We start from the raw sequence: 15,750 nt of genomic DNA, 5'->3' as shown, positions 1-15,750 counted from the left end.
AGACGCTAGCTCACACGCCTTTGAAAATCGGTCTTGACGCAAGCCTATTTATCGATTGATGTCCCGGCACAGTGAAGTTGGCCGCCAATTGCTTAGAAGCTGCAGAACATAAACGCATCTTAGCCAAAACACCTCGTTCACCTGCTCCGCTCATCGGTGTCTAGCACATCCCGGCCGCCCACCATGTTCATCAAAAGGGCAAAGTCGCGGCCTTCCCTGCGAGCCCGAGACTCTGACTTACATGAGTCATCTACCGCCGGCTCGCCTTTAGCTAAGAGCAGTGTTACAGCTGAAGATGCCGGTGATGTCAGCATGGACGTTGATCCGGATGAGTCTAGTGGAAGTGTAATGGAACGAAAGAAGAATCAAAAGAAAGAAAGGCGTAAAGACGGTTCATCATCCAAAAGCAAAACCGCAAGTAGGCTCAGTTTCGGAGGAGGTGAACAAGAAGAAGGGGAGTCAAGTACACCTTTCAAACCGAAAAAGAGTCTGTTATCCCAACAAATCAAATTACCAACTTCATCCTCATCGACTTCGCTCAACACGCCGTCTTCATCGAACGGAATAAGTAGCATCTATTCAAGAGAATACTTGTCGGAACTGAAAGCCTCTACGCCTACCAGAGCCCCACGCTCGGCTGAAGTGCATGATGCTGAAGAGGACGAAGACGATAATGGGGATGGCCTGAGCAGAATTGCCAGGGACAAATATTCCACTTCGATAGTAGAAGACACGACGGCTGGTATACCGGATACTGCGGCCATAGCGGCTGCAAAAGCGAAAAGACAGGCTGCATTGGAAAGCGCGAAACATGGTGGAAATGAAGAAGATTATATATCGTTGGGGAATAGTAAATTGGCAATATACGATGGGGATAGCGGACCTCACCCGGAAAGCAGGCTACAGCGAGAAGAGGACGAAGAGGGGGATGGCGATGAAGGTGAACATTATACATTTAACCTTTCTAGGGTCAAAGCTAACGGACGGTTTTTGCGCTAGACATGGCCGATTATACGGAAGCCAATGATAAGTTGTATCTAGGCCGAGAAGCAAATAGGGCCGCTGCTAGGAGGCTGAAAGGGGAGATAGGAGAGATGATCGCTGAAAGGTCAGTGCATCTCGTGTCTTCTTACTCGATCCGGTACTTTAGCTCACCTAAATCTTCGTCTCATTGCAGAGAAGCGGAAGACGAGGACGATGAAGAAACGCTAGAATGGGAAAGAGCTCAAGCGCAAAGAGCTGGTCGATGGGAAGATGAGAAGCCTCATAGCGGTGCTAAACAGAGCTACAAACCTGCTCCAAGTGAGTCCACTCTCCTATCTTTTTATGTGTCGGGCTAAACCGTGGACTCCCCCTAGTACCAACTGCTAGACCCATACCGACCATCTCCTCTGCTCAATCGCGGTTGGCAAAGTCGTTGGCTGATCTGGAGCTGACAAGAACAACGGATGAGCATAATCTGGAGACCGTTGCGCGGGATCTGGCTGCTTTGGAGAAGGATGAGAGGGAGCTGAGGCTGGAGGTGGAGAAAGTGGAGGGCAAGCGAGAATGGGTCGAAGAGTTTCGGAATTGGGTTGAGATGCTTGGTGTCTTCTTGGAAGAAAAGGTCAGCTGTGTTATCATCTTGGTATACCCTTCGTCAGCTGACGAATCTTATGCAGTTCCCCAAATTGGAGAACATCGAATCAGACTCCATGGCCCATTTGAAAGAGCGTGCTTCAATGGTCGATACGCGACGATCAGCTGACGATAGCGACGATCTATCGTTGTTCCTCGGCGTCGCCGCACCAGTAGAAGGTGGAGAAGTGAAAGATGAGTTTGGGCGTTCTACCGAATCGGAAGCTGGACCAAGCTCGATACGGCGCAAGATACGCCGGGATGAACGTATAGCAAGGAGAGGCAAACGTCGGAGCAAAGCTTTCCGAGCCGTCGGCGAGGATGAAGGCTACTCGACGGATTCAAGTCTGGCTGAAGGGGATCAAGAAGACTATAGATCTGCTCAACATAACCTTGAAAGGCGTGTACATGCTTTGCTGGACGACGTGAAAGCCGAAGAATTCCGTGATCCGGAGAAAGGAATAGCGATTCGTTTCGGCGGATGGAGAAGCAGGTATGAGGAAGAATACGTAAATGCTTTTGGCGGGTTAGCACTTGTTCAAGCATGGGAGTTCTGGGCGAGAGGGGAAATGGTCGGCTGGGAACCTCTGAGGGTGAGTTCAGCTTTCGTTGCCAGGTACCCTTTAATCTGCGGACAACAAGCTGATTCCGACACGGTTGCCAGAGTTCGAAATCGCTTGACTCCTTCTCCTGGTTCCATGCCCTGCACCACTATTCGCATCCTCCCTTGCCTCGACCAGATGAACCTCAAGAAGATGATATGGATCTGGACGAAGAACCACCGCTTGGACCAGATGGCGATCTGGTCGCTTCGATGGTCTCTTCCGCTGTGGTTCCTTTGCTCACAAAAGCCTTCGAAGCCGGAGCGTACGATCCGTACTCTGCCGGCCAGACCAGGAGGGCGGTCGATCTCTTTGATATGGTCAAGGAGATGATGGGCAAGGACAGCAAGAAATACACCGTGAATTGCACCAAATTTTCAAATGCCGAGTCGAGCTGAGCTGATTTTTGGTTTATCATCAGACGTTACTCAAAGCTGTTTTGGGCGTATACCACGAATGCCTTGTGTCATTGTCGTCGACCATCTCAAGTGTTCTTTCCCCAGGAGCTATTCCTCCGCCAGCATTTGATCCCGCGAGCAAACCGGCGATGGAAAGGTACATCACCCGACGGATCAAGCTCATTAAGAATATAGCGCTTTGGCGAAGGGAAGCTCCGCAAGAGACGCGAGAGCTAGTTGTAAGGCTTGTAGGGGAAATCATCAGACCTGTACTAAGCAAGACATGGGACGGTGGAGGTCAACAAATGGCTTCGAAGGTGAGTGCCGTGCCATCCCTTCGTTTCTTGCATGTCAAAGCAGAAATTGACGTGAACCGCAGGTACTGGCCGCCGCCACAGGACTACTGCGCCCCGACCTCGTCGGGTGGCTTCAGCAGGGTCCGGGCAGTCGATGGTGATTCAACATCTCACAGATAATGATTTCACGACCATGCAACAAGTTGTATCCTGTCCGAGTACTGACACAACCTGTACTGACCTTCTCTCATATGCCAATCACGGTTCTCCTTCGTTCTTCGTCCTTGGGCCTCTCTCCCTTCCCTCCCTGTCCTCTGTCCAAATCAAATCCTCACACCGGAGTAATTGAACCGTTCTCGAACGGCTCATAATCATGCGCTTCGTCCCTTTCCGCACAATGACCGAGAAGATACCTCCTCATTCGGGCAGGTTGATTCGAGGATCAAAGGATGTAATTCAGGACGAAGTGCTTTGATCAAACTCGCGGGATATCAAACGAAGAGCATTTCTGACCCATTCATCGTTCTTTGCTCGGATGAGGACGATGCCTTGTGACAGGGTAAAAGACTAGACGATGGGATGGGCTCGTTCCGCTCCTGACATTTCAAAACTTATAGAAAATTCTTTTTCTGCTGAACCTTTCTTTCACTCGTGCTGTTAGACAATAGATGATATGCATGCAACAATTCTGAATGAATGGGTACATATGATGGCTATGAGGTGTGGAAACGTGACGGGCGATGTATGAACAAAATAGACACGAGGGGGAGTCATAATTAATGGACGTAATGGGTGGTGTAGACTATCTGTACAGTCGAGAGATGCTTCTCTTCACGATGAATTTGGGTTTTTTTTTTTTTTTTTGGTCGATTTCGTTTGAGTACAGTCATCGATCTTGGAATCTCCTTGTGGTGGCTTTACAGTACTCTTTGGCTTGTCCATTCCGAGTGTCTCTGCACAGATCATTCAAGACTTGAGCTAGCCCTCTTCTCAAATATCAACGAGCCTCCCATTCGCCTCGGCGTACCCATACCCGGTCGAATGGCTCTCAGCTAAAGACACGAGATGCTCGTACTCCTCTGGACCAGCTGCGAGGCACAAGTCCTTGAATTTTCCTTCGAGACGAATTAATTCGACAGGCGAACCTTGTTGGATGACTTGACCTTTGTCCATCACCAGAATCTTTGAGCACGGCATAATCGTCTAGAACCGCGCGCAACGGGATATGTCAGTACGAGATGTTCCTGCAGTTCGAGCGGGGATAGAATAGCTTTTTCACTCCGACCTCCGACTAGACATTGGCTCACCCTCAAACGATGTGCGATGATCATGACTGTCGCGCCGGTGAACTCTTCATGCACGACGCTACTGATTTCTGCATCTGTTGCTGAGTCGATGGAAGCGGTAGCTTCGTCTAGGATCAATACTCGGTGTTTCTTCAATAACGCTCGAGCTAGTACCACAAGCTGTTTTTGACCTGCTGAAAGGCTACATCCAGAAAACCCATTAGCGGCCTGCACCATGCCAGTCCAGCGAGGATCCAGACACTCACTTCTCCCCTCCGCCTTTGATCTCGTAATCTAGATTGCGGAAAATGTTGTCCTGTTGTTGCTGTTCGCTTGATCTACCGTTCATTTGCGCACCCCCAACGAGAGTCTCAGCCGATCCCTCTGATGCATCACCAGCCGACTCGGTTCGTTTCAACAGCTGAACTTGGTGCAGAGCGTCGTACAGTTCTTCATCGGAGTATCTCCCCTCGATATCCAGATTCAATCGCAAGGAACCGGAAAGCAGAATTGGATCTTGAGCGATGATACCTAGTCTCGAACGTACTTGCCCCAGAAAAATTTGCGAGATGTCTATCAGAGGCGCAATCAGCCTGTCATTGCCAAGAAGACGAGTACGTTCGATTGGTAGTCTATGCTGTGCTTACCTCGTCCATCAATCTCGATCTTACCCTTGGTGATATCCACGAAAGAGAAGAACGCTTTGGCCAAAGTCGATTTTCCGCCCCCCGTAGCGCCGACTATACCTACCCTCTCCCCACCCTGGACTTCGAAGGAGACATCATGCAGTATATCAGGCATGTCAGGTCCATATCGCGCACAGAGATCTTTGACTTTGAGCGCTCCCTTCTCCGGCCAATCTGCTAATTGTCGGCATGCGGCATCTTCATGCTCGTCTACTGCGTCGCTGTCATCGCGGGACCATACTGGGGGAGAAGCGTCATCGGCTTTCAAGGCGGGACCATCTTCCCTCTCGAGAGTTCGGAACTCCGAAGCTCTTTCGAGAGATACACCCTTCCATTCGAAATTCCTCATTTGCACTAAGATCCAGGTAAGATCGTTCGAGATGGTCCCCACGAAGGTCAAGACGAAGCCCGCTGTGGCACCGCTGATTGAAGATCTGGATAAAATCAAGGAGAGTGCTGTGATCTTCAGGATGGTGTCGAACATTTGCAAACTGACTATAGATCGTATGTCATTCACCCTGCATCAGTTTCGAACAACAAGCTGGATGACAGATGGCGGCAAGGCCGAGCACGGTTAGACTGTGAGTAAAACGATACTCACAGTAGAGCCATCTCGCGACTGCAATCGTCCAGATCAAAGCTGTAGTCTGCATGTTCGTCCACCTCATCAAATCTGTATTCTCATCAACGTGTCAGTGTCGACCCTGGAGCCGAGATGATCCAGCTGCAAGATCGCAGTGGCTCACCATCAATGAAGATTGACTGGACACCAAATGCTCTCACAACCGACGTTCCGGCAATCGTCTCGCCATAAATCGCGTTGATCGGACCAGGTAGAATAGCGCCCAAGCGCCTGATCTGACGAGATGTAGCTCGATACCATTTCGCCTAATAGATCACATTCGCGATAAATAACATGCAAGCCGACCTGACAAAGGTGTCGTGATAAGATGGATCGCACTTACAGGCTCCCAAGCAGCGACGATCAAGGCCACGACAACGAAGCCAAATACCCATCCGCCATATAGAGATACTGAGATTAGACTGACGACAACTACAGTTCGGTGGTCAGCGATATCGGTTGCATACGTTCAGTCGAATGTATGGGGAGGCTGCAGACTGGTCCAGATAAGACACTTACCGTTAAGACACCCGTGAACGAATTAGCCTAAGAAATCAGAGCAATTTGTGATATCATTCTATAGCAGGCAGGGCATGACATTCAGGCGTCGGAGTATTCTTTCAGCTTTCCACGCTAGGTGTAAAATACATTTTGCTTACCAGGTCTTTTCCGAATCTCTGAACAATGGACCCGGCTCGAGTCTTGGTGAAGAAAATCATCTTGGACCGAAGCATCGATTCGAGCATCTGATCGTGTGTCTGATTATAGTTATTTGGATGGGCTGTATTCAGCAGTGAAGGTTTTGATAACAATCAAGCTGGACAAGACACTCACAAGTCTCATAGCACGCATGCCTCCAAAGAACATTTGCACCGCCCAACCAGTCAGGAGAGTCACCTGCGTTATCGAAAGCTGTAAACGGATCGACATATCCGTTAGTAGCTGACACTCCGAACGATACTCGTCACCGGGAGGGAATAACACGTACCACTGCGTACAATACGACCCAAAATACCACTATATCGTCACTGTTTCGATCCTGAGTAGTACCCTTACCGGTCCAAAGACTATTTGTTGAGCGCCATCAATTTGAATCCTGCAAAGAGCACAATCACGTGTACTTACGATAATACTGATCGGCTCGCTACTGGCAGTAGAACGCTGATTACTATAATCGAAATGAGGGTAGACCAGTAGAACTTGCCGCCGTTCAGCTTGAAAAGGTTTTTCCAGTGCTGCAAGTCGACACTACCTGAGGACCGCTGTTCTTCTAATATCAGTTGTCGAGGCGTCTTCGCAACAGATTCCTTGACTTGGAAATTTTTGGCCTGCTCCATGGATTTTTCCGATACTTCATTTTTGTCGTCCGCTTCATGGACACTATTGGTAGCAATATCCTTGGCCATATTGGTGAACTCTTCTGGCATTCCAGTAATACTGGGTCTTCGAGATGGAACTCTGCTGGGAAGTCTCGACTCAGTCTTCAGATGAGACATATGCTCGCTGTCCAACAGATCTAGACCGGTCCCGGTGAAGATGCACTTCCCGTCGTCCAGGAAGATGGAATGTTGGGCTAAGGGAGCTAAGGATTCGATAGCGTGAGAAGCGATGATGACGGTCCGACCGGCCATCAGAGGGGACTTGAAGCAATGTTCAACAATATGTTTGGATGTCTGTGCGTCGACGGCTGAGATTACGTCGTCTAGTAACATCGTGGACCCTCGGGAGTATACAGCTCTGGCAAGACTGACTGTAGGCCAACATGTTCTCAGCTCAATGAATCGGCGTGCAACAATGAGGGCAAATTAGGCAGACTCACCTCTGGCTTTTTGACCGCCTGATAAGATCTTACCGCTACACGATAATCTCGTCAGCAACCGTGAGCAGGTTGATGGTGCGGATGATTGACTGACCGTTCGCCAATCTCGGTAAGGTCTCCATCTTCCAGAAGCTCAAGATCGGGCATCAATCCGGTTGCGAAACAGACAGATCTATATCTGTCTTCGTTGAGTGGCAGCCCGAACAAGATATTGTCCCTGATTTTTCGGTCATTCAGCTCATGTCCAATTCGGCAACATGCAGCAGGACTACTTACCGTATACTTTGACTCAAGAGCCAGGGGGTCTGCGAGCGAACCAATCAGCGACATTATCCTCAGAGAATGCAGAGGTGGCAGAGCAGCTCACTTGAGGTACGTATGCCACGGCTCGCTTGATCAGGGACCAATCTTTGTCATCCAGCGCAGTGGGGTTCATGAGGGGTGAAACGGCATAGGCGAGCTTTCCTTCGACCAATTGTGCCTCTCCGAGTAACGCGAGGAGTAGAAGCGATTTTCCTGAACCAAATTTCCCAGCCACAAGCGAGAATTGACCTCTCGGAAAGTGGACATCCAGGTCCTGTAGTCGGAATCCCACAGTGTTCGAGGAGGGTGTTGACGTTCCAGAGGAGCTCGCGGGTTGTGTAGCATCATACACTTTAGGTTGATCCCAAGCTACGGTACCCCTGATGTACAATGACTCTTCCTCGTCGTTGGCATCCACGCCTGCTGGTTCGGAAAGGTATTGGACATCTTCGGTAGTCAAAAAAGTCGCAATTCTTTTGGCGCCGAGGATATTCTGCAATAAGGCTGCTACCGTGACTGGAAGGTTGAAAAGAGCGACTCGCAATTCTGCAGGTGCCTTGATCAGCCAGCTTCCCAAACCTGCCCCAAAACGGTACAACCGGCTCACCATCGAAGACCGCGATCGAAGTCTGAGCCAGATAGATAGTCAGCAGGTAGTTGAAGCACTAAACATACACAGGAGAAAGGTTTCACACGGGCAAACTCACAAACGCAATCGTAGCGGTCAGCTGTTGTTTGGCAATCAAGGTATAATGCGCAAAAGACACAATAATCAAGATTGTTGGAGCAGCGGAGCTGTTTTCAATAGATCATGATCAGCTTGGATAAGACGGACTGTTGCCTGTATCATAACAGCTTACTATAAGAGAGAAGAGGCAAAACCAATCAGAGTCGCCGAGGTCAGCTTCTGGAACTCCCGTTTACGGACTTCACTGATGCGTTTAAACCAGAATCGCTCAGTCGCCATCATTTTGATCATTGAGATTGCTTGGATCGCCTCTTGCATGAGCGATACCCTCTCGTCTCTGATGGCTAAGCGTTTCTCGAATACCTGGTATTCCCATTTCGTCAAGAAGTATGCCGGCGGGCAAGTGAAAATGAATGTGGCAAACCCCCACATTCCAGACGGACCTGCCGATATTTCCGAACGAGTCAACATAATGGAGAAACACCGAAACCAGGTATTGTCCGATGCTCACCTAGTAATACCCAGATGTACACGCAGCCAACAGCAAGCTCGAGGATAGCTCTAAATAGCTCAGAGAAGGTCCAACCGATCTTCTGGACTGCAGCGGCATCACTCGAGATCAAGTTAAGAATATCGGCCTTGGTCTGGACGGCATTAGTCCCATCCTCTTTATCATTAGAAGCGAAGAGATTGCGAGTGAGTACTTTCCTACAGATAGTGTCAGCCGTTGGATGTGCGAGTGATGACCCAAGCTTGCTTTGAGGCTCACTGAAAAAGTAAAAACGATGTATGAGCGCTGATACGTGGACCAGCGTATGCTTGTTGGCTGTCAAAGAAGGCAAATCAGCTTAATCTTTTAAGCGGAATCATCGCGAAAGAAGGGACACTGGCAACTCACAAGGTATATTGCTGCATGTTCAGTATCTTGCTTCCGAAAGTCGCCAAGACCATCAAAGAAGCGAAGGCTGCGGCCCCCTTTCTTGGAGAGCCGGGATCATCAAGAATCGATAGGATATGCTGTAAACAGACATGTGGAATATACCATAATGGACAGCAGATGAGCGATAGGATGAAAGCTGCACGAATAGGTCAAAAGTCAGTGAGCACGTGAGTCTGCTCGAATCCCCTAGACAGTGCGTACAGTACAGTACTCACCTTTCAAGACCGGGGCTCGTTGTGGCCACCAGACAGTATATAGGATCGACCAGGTTTTGTGATTTCGCCATCTTGCGATCAAATTGTATTTGGAGTGCATCACTTGGTCAAGAATGTTTTGGGTCCTGATGTCAGCCTCACCAGTTGGTAGGTCAACGATGTCAACTTGATCTTTAGCAGCGTTGCTGAATATAGTTCCGAAGGCAAATGTGAATAACCATTGACTGAAGATGGAAGAAGTTTGCGCTTTTATCACATTTCCCTTCAGTCTATGCTCCTCGTCTATTGTTGGGTCTTCCCGTAAGGCGTTTTTTACTGCTTGTGAGTAAACATCCTTGAGATCAGTGTATAGCTCGGGGCTGACGGGGATGTTACCGGCTATCAGTATTTGACACGCAGCTATACCCAGAAAAGTATATCTTATCCACTCAGTGTGGATTGATGATTGGTATTCGGGCAAAATGGATTCTACGATGGTCTGCAGGTATCGATGGAATAGCACGATCGAGGACAGACTGAAGATATGGTAAGTTAGCCTCTTATGTCTAGTGACGTTACTGTTGAAAGCGTATGCAAGCGTCAGACAAAGGAGATATATAGAGATGACGCCTTCTGATGAGGAGCTGATGAGTGCGAGAGGATCCGAGAAGTTGAGGTGGTCATTGACAGTTGCATAGACTTGTATGCCGATACTGGTGAGGGTGAAGAAGACGAGACAGCATCTTGCAATGAGCGTCTACAACGAACATCAGTACAGAAACTAACATATAATTGTAGAACGACGGTTGTCGGATTCGAGTGATGGACTCACCTTGCGCCAGAACGACGCTACCTGAACAGGTTCGCCATCATTCGTTAGATTGAGGGCGACTTGCTCCAGTAATTTGGCTCTCAATTCGTCTTTCTTGGTATAGTGTTCCCCATGGTCAGTCTCTTTCAGCTTGATTTTTCCTTTCTTTTCACTTCTTCCCCAAGGAACGATGAAGATGGAGATGGACCAAATCAGGGATATAAAATGAGTGCAAGCTGCAAATCCGTCGACCATTCTAGGCCAAGAGGTGGACGAGAAACTCATGACCAATGAGGTGGAGGATCTGGTGATCTGCTCTTCTGGTGGACTAATAATTGTATGGTACTTGAGTTGAAGATGTTCTTGGTAGCTAAGTCAATTTTTAGGTGTTTGATGATTCGATTGGAAGAATGAGTGAGGCTTCTGGATGACATGCTGCTTATCTATATTTCCGTGAGTCAAATCAATTTCGACTTGAACACCGCGCAGATCTTGCCAGACCACGGAAGTGAGGTCGGGGCTAGGGTGAAAAGAAGGAGCAGCATCGCTTCTTTGTACCCAGAAATCCTTGACGACGATCCCACAAAGGATTCTAGCTGGCAGGATTCGCGCTGAAAATTAAAGGAGGACCATTGTGTAGCGCTTCAAGTCCAACTCTCTGGACTTCGTTTCAGCTTGTGATTGAGTTGAGCAGTGAGAAGAGGTCCTTGTCGCGAGCCGGGATGTGGTCGATCGATTGAAGTAATGATTCGTTTACGCAACCGCTGTCTGGACACAGGATGATGGAGCCGTCCGTCCCCGCTTAGACCGTTTACCGGATTCGTTCTCCTTCAACCCCATCTCTTCCTCCGATAATTTCATCCACCTCTCGATGCTTTCTTGTCATATGTCCCTGCTCTGTCTATGATCTTTCACATGCAACCCGAAAGCACTTCAGTATGGCTGCTCGAAGACCACTTCTGCTGATATGCGATGTCCAAGAGCGGTTCAGTGAGTACGGCTCGATTCGTTTTCAAAGGGTCTTCCAGTCTTCTGCAGTAGCCAAACTCATTGTGAGCTGTTCCGATGCTACAGGGACAGCAATATTTGGTTTCGATCATATGAAAAACACTATCTGCAAGATGTTGAAGGTGGCTGAGGTACGTGTTGCCCCACCCTTCTGCTACTTTCCGTGTGCGACCACATGAGACTTGTGCTGACTGATCTGCTCAAATAGGTCTTAGAAGTATGTGACGAGACATCGCAGTCTTGGAAAGCGGACCGAGCATTGATCCAAATCTTGGAATAGATACCCACATTGCTCACTGAGCAAAACCCGAAAGGTAAGTTGCTTCATGATGCAAGCCCTCGTGTAACTGGACTTCCGATCTGAGGGCACCAGGGTGCCGACCATCATCGACTAACTTGTTGCATCCCGATCATCGCCCTTTATAGCACTGGGACAAACGATAGATGAAATCAAGGAATTGATACCACCATCGAAATACCTAGGATCTATCGCTAAGACAAAGGTCAGCACTCCATCGCTATTGGCTTACCGTCATATGCGTCCATGAGGGAATCCCGATCGCTGAGTCTGGTTGTTGGCTTGGCCGTTTAGTTCTCCATGGTCAACAAGGATACTCAATTGATGATGGAAGACGGGAAATACGATATGTTCATACTAGCCGGAATTGAGGTGAGCTCATACCGTACCTTCATCTCCTGCCTTGTCAGTCTCAAGTCCTCAGCTAGATACTCTTGAATGCTAAAGTGTCCGGTGTAAACACCGATTAGTCACATGTATGCGTGTTGCAAACGACCCTTGACCTACTCAAGCTCCCTTCCAAGCCTGAAGTCTACGTCTTAGCGGACGGAATCTCGTCCTGTAATAAGCCCGAAATACCGGTCGCTATACGCAGGATGGAACGAGCTGGTGCAACGGTAACTACCAGCGAAAGTATGATCTTTGAGTTGATGGGTGAGTCATCCTATTGCTTCGTTCATTTGTCTTCTTGTCTTTCCCAAGCAAACCAGGCAGACGCTGATCATCGAAACATCGATATCGGTAGGAGATGCGAATCATGAGAAGTTCAAGCAGATAGCCGGTATAATCAAGGATAGCAAGACGAACACTGCTCAAGCCCTTAAGGAGTTGTGTGGTGACTAGCATTGGTCATGCATGCATATATGTTGTTCTCTTCATTCTAGACTATCTACGTCCTTCCCTTTCCAAATCATACTTTGCGTGATCCCTCGCACTCTTTTGTTTGCCTCTGCGATTCGTGCTGCTTTCCAGATTGATCTCCGATTGCGCGTTATTCCGCTTTACAGCTCATCGTGCCCGAAAGCCATCTGCTCTTTCATATCATTCCAATCGGGCCATTGACTAGCGTCACCCAGAATGCCTTCCATATTGCTCGGATCGAACTCAATTTTCTGCTCTTCGTCTTCAGGTATAGGACCACTGGCTGTCGGTGGTGCGGGTCTGATGTTGATTTTGGGTTTTGCGGAGAGGGAAACGCCAAGAGTTCGTCGAAGAAGGGCTTCGACTCGTTCAAAGTATCTTGTTTCGTGAGTCTCGTCAGCTAAGACGCAGCGATGACAACAGGACCAAGCGCGCGAAGTAAACTATTCTTCTTTGACGAGAATTGTTACGAATGGAACTCACGTTGTAGGATCCGCAACGCTAAATCCACTCCTGACCAAACTCGTATCGAACAACACTCTGACAGTCTCTCTCAATTCTTCCTCTTCTTCGCTAGTCCGCTTAACATCATCATCTTCATCTTCTTCCACCTGGGGAAGGTCTAGTACCCTTTCTAACAGCCCTTCGATCAAGGGCGACTTCGGATTGATTTCTAAGACTTTGGGAAGATTCTTCATCATGTTGAACATCGGATCATCCTGCGAATCAGTCTGGGCAGACATGATCCGTTGCATATTGGCTGACCATCCATATGAGTCGACAATGATCGTACATGGCGAAGTGACTAATCGGTTCGTCACGGTGACATCGCTCACTTGACCCGCTAGATCCTTCTTCAACCAATCTATCAGAGGTCTGAAAGCAATTTTCTGTGCTTCTAATTCTTTCTTCTCGGCTTCGTGCTCATCTTCGTCGCCGAATTTCAACCCTTTCTTCGACACATCTTGAGTAGTCATGCCCCTGTGTGACACAATCAGCGCCGTGTGTGACCAAGACCCAAATGTGAATTGGTTTTATCGAAATGGGTGGTGAACTCACATGAATTGATCCAGCGAGGCCATCATAGGTTCATCGGAAGGTAGATTCAGCAAAAGGACTTCATATCCCCTGGCGAATAGCTTCTCAACAAAAGGCGATCTCGCCAAGTCTTCAGCTTTTTCTCCTACCCCAGCCATATAGTAGATTTGCTTTTGACCTTCTTTTCGATTCTCGACATACTGCGACAAGGATATAGGTTAGCATCTGAAACGCTACTTGGAAAGCGATTCAATGGGGAGCAGCGGTCTCACTTCTTCAAGAGTAGTGTATTCGCTTCGCGTACTCTCGAAACGCAGCAGCTTGGCGATCTTCACTTTGTCCTTCGGACTTTCCAATAATCCAATCCTGAGAGCATTGCCGTATAGCTTCGCAATCTGCTTGTAGGTCTCAGGTTGGTCATTCGATAGCTTAGTGAAAAGATCAAGCGCTTTTCGGATTAAGATCCGTTGGAGCTGAGATAAGAATCGATTATTCTGAAGAGTCTCTCGAGACACATTGAGCCTGTTTGAGTGTAGAGTGAGTCACGAACTTTTATTCTATCTCGATGTAGTTACTCACGGTAGGTCGTCGGCTGGAGCAACAACAATGATTCGTATCAGTTGACTGCGGACCTGCCGAGAGGGTGAAAGATTGTGCCTTACCGTCGACAGTGACTTTCAAGAAACTCAGCCACCTAGGCATGAAATCCTCTCCCAAATCATCGGTGATAAATACCCGTTTGACCATCAATCGTACATTGTTGATCCCGCTAGTCATCTTTGACCAGAATTCTTTGGGCAGGGACGAAGGAACATAGATGATGGCCCTGAACGAGACTCCCGATCCGGTGTCACCCTTGAAGTGTGACCAGCCTAAAGGTTCACCCGTATCGTCTTTCGATACCGCTTGGTAGAACGCTTTGTACTCTTCTTCAGATACTTCCTTAGGATCCCTCATCCAGATTGGAGCTTTATCGTTCACCCTGATCCAGCTCTCCTCCTGAACCTCTTCAAATGTCTCCTCCTTCGGAGTGGTCTCATCGGTATCGAGATCGTCCGCGAATTTATCAGGATCTCCATCTTCGACTGGGGACTGGGGCGGTGGAACTGGTATTTTAGAGGTTTTGCGCTCTTTGATGTAAATAGGGAAAGTGGTCGAAAAGGTGGAGTGTTTTTCGCTATATTTACCAAACGATGTTCATCAGCTTCTCGCCTTTCAATCAGAACGACAGGCTGCATTAGCGGACGTACATCAGCGTCTTGAGTTTCTCCACTGATAAGAACTCGGCTTCTTCCTCTCCGATTGATAACACAATCTCAGTACCCCTTCCAAGGGTATTTCCTCTTGGATCCGGGAAGACCTCAAATGAGTCGCCAGTGGACGAGGAGACAAATGTATGCTGAGTAGGTTCGGAGTTGCCGGATGTAGCGGGTGGTAAAGACGATACTCGGACGGTAGGTGAGACAAGAAAGCTACGGCGCATCATAGATTAGTCTCCGAGTGTCTTGCGGTAGGGCGGTGACTCACCAACTGTAGAAACCAAGACCTGCTCGTCGAACAAAGAAGGAATGAAATAAGCTGCACGTCTTTCGAAAGGCATCAAAATAAAGTGACCCTTACCAAACTGCCCAATGAGATTACCGTCGACCCCTTGACCCTCCTCAGCCTTCTTCAGAAACTCGCTCGTCCCACTTCTCGCGATCGTACCCAGATTCCTAGTCAATTCATCTTTTGTCATTCCGATTCCTGTATCCCTGATAACAATTTGGCCTGTCTTTCCCCGTGAGGCTTCGTCTAGATTGATCTCGATGGTGACATTTCCTTCTCCAGCAGAGAGGACTGATCGATCGGTCAACGAGACCAATCGAAGCTTCTCCAAGGCATCATTGGCATTCGAAAGTAATTCCCGTAAGAAAACATCTTTATGTGAGTACAGCGAATGAATGACTAAAGATCGGAGTCTGGTGATGTCGGACTAGGTCGAAATTGAGATCAATCAGCTGTGAGATAAAGTCAATCAGGCAGGAGGTAGTTTCGAGGGACAAACCTCATATCTGAAGGTCTCTGAGCCTTCGTTGTTTTGCGCAAATACAAGGCCACCAAGAATTGTCACAGCTCCAAGAAAGAGCTTGGATATCCGCATCTTGTCGACTCGGTGCACTGGGTAGTAGAAATCAGCTCAGAAGATGTTAGAACTGGTTGCAACACGAATTACCCCATGCAGAACGCAGCGTCTGTCGCGTTGTGCGTTATGAAGAGTCCAAGTGATGACCTGGAACCAGT

At 48.4% G+C, this 15,750-nt stretch overlaps 5 protein-coding genes across 5 annotated transcripts; 2 read left to right on the top strand and 3 right to left on the bottom strand.

Annotated features, from left to right (window-relative positions):
• Positions 1–183: 183 nt before the first annotated feature.
• Positions 184–3,074, top strand: I303_108259 (uncharacterized protein; the record flags this gene model as incomplete). The annotated part of the gene is made up of 8 exons (XM_018410683.1): positions 184–940; positions 1,000–1,108; positions 1,178–1,302; positions 1,359–1,606; positions 1,662–2,210; positions 2,282–2,578; positions 2,641–2,934; positions 2,997–3,074. 8 exons carry the CDS (start codon positions 184–186, stop codon positions 3,072–3,074), a joined length of 2,457 nt encoding a protein of 818 aa, XP_018260493.1.
• Positions 3,075–3,903: 829 nt separating this feature from the next.
• I303_108258 (uncharacterized protein) lies at positions 3,904–5,902 on the bottom strand (the record flags this gene model as incomplete). Its single annotated transcript, XM_065969794.1, has 8 exons — positions 3,904–4,116; positions 4,221–4,401; positions 4,466–4,772; positions 4,847–5,380; positions 5,487–5,558; positions 5,632–5,647; positions 5,766–5,773; positions 5,851–5,902. 8 exons carry the CDS (start codon positions 5,900–5,902, stop codon positions 3,904–3,906), a joined length of 1,383 nt encoding a protein of 460 aa, XP_065825866.1.
• Positions 5,903–5,924: 22 nt separating this feature from the next.
• I303_108257 (uncharacterized protein) lies at positions 5,925–10,547 on the bottom strand (the record flags this gene model as incomplete). Its single annotated transcript, XM_065969793.1, has 18 exons — positions 5,925–5,939; positions 6,027–6,053; positions 6,167–6,265; positions 6,342–6,419; positions 6,496–6,574; positions 6,633–7,257; positions 7,327–7,361; positions 7,421–7,543; positions 7,603–7,631; positions 7,694–8,175; positions 8,237–8,258; positions 8,337–8,424; positions 8,490–8,760; positions 8,829–9,025; positions 9,087–9,143; positions 9,216–9,393; positions 9,473–10,208; positions 10,284–10,547. The coding sequence occupies 18 exons, from the start codon at positions 10,545–10,547 to the stop codon at positions 5,925–5,927; spliced, it is 3,405 nt and encodes a 1,134-aa protein (XP_065825865.1).
• Positions 10,548–11,200: 653 nt separating this feature from the next.
• I303_108256 (uncharacterized protein) lies at positions 11,201–12,411 on the top strand (the record flags this gene model as incomplete). Its single annotated transcript, XM_018410686.2, has 8 exons — positions 11,201–11,252; positions 11,337–11,401; positions 11,479–11,487; positions 11,551–11,584; positions 11,697–11,773; positions 11,863–11,940; positions 12,039–12,222; positions 12,314–12,411. 8 exons carry the CDS (start codon positions 11,201–11,203, stop codon positions 12,409–12,411), a joined length of 597 nt encoding a protein of 198 aa, XP_018260496.2.
• Positions 12,412–12,569: 158 nt separating this feature from the next.
• I303_108255 (uncharacterized protein) lies at positions 12,570–15,610 on the bottom strand (the record flags this gene model as incomplete). Its single annotated transcript, XM_065969792.1, has 10 exons — positions 12,570–12,807; positions 12,913–13,410; positions 13,489–13,667; positions 13,740–13,989; positions 14,047–14,059; positions 14,130–14,644; positions 14,718–14,939; positions 14,995–15,013; positions 15,088–15,442; positions 15,515–15,610. The coding sequence occupies 10 exons, from the start codon at positions 15,608–15,610 to the stop codon at positions 12,570–12,572; spliced, it is 2,385 nt and encodes a 794-aa protein (XP_065825864.1).
• Between the last annotated feature and the right edge of the window lie 140 nt (positions 15,611–15,750).

This window comes from Kwoniella dejecticola, chromosome 11 (genome assembly GCF_000512565.2).
Source record: "Kwoniella dejecticola CBS 10117 chromosome 11, complete sequence".
Classification (NCBI taxonomy): domain Eukaryota; kingdom Fungi; phylum Basidiomycota; class Tremellomycetes; order Tremellales; family Cryptococcaceae; genus Kwoniella; species Kwoniella dejecticola.
Note: the sequence above shows the minus strand (reverse complement) of the source record. Positions and strands in the feature narration are given on the sequence as shown.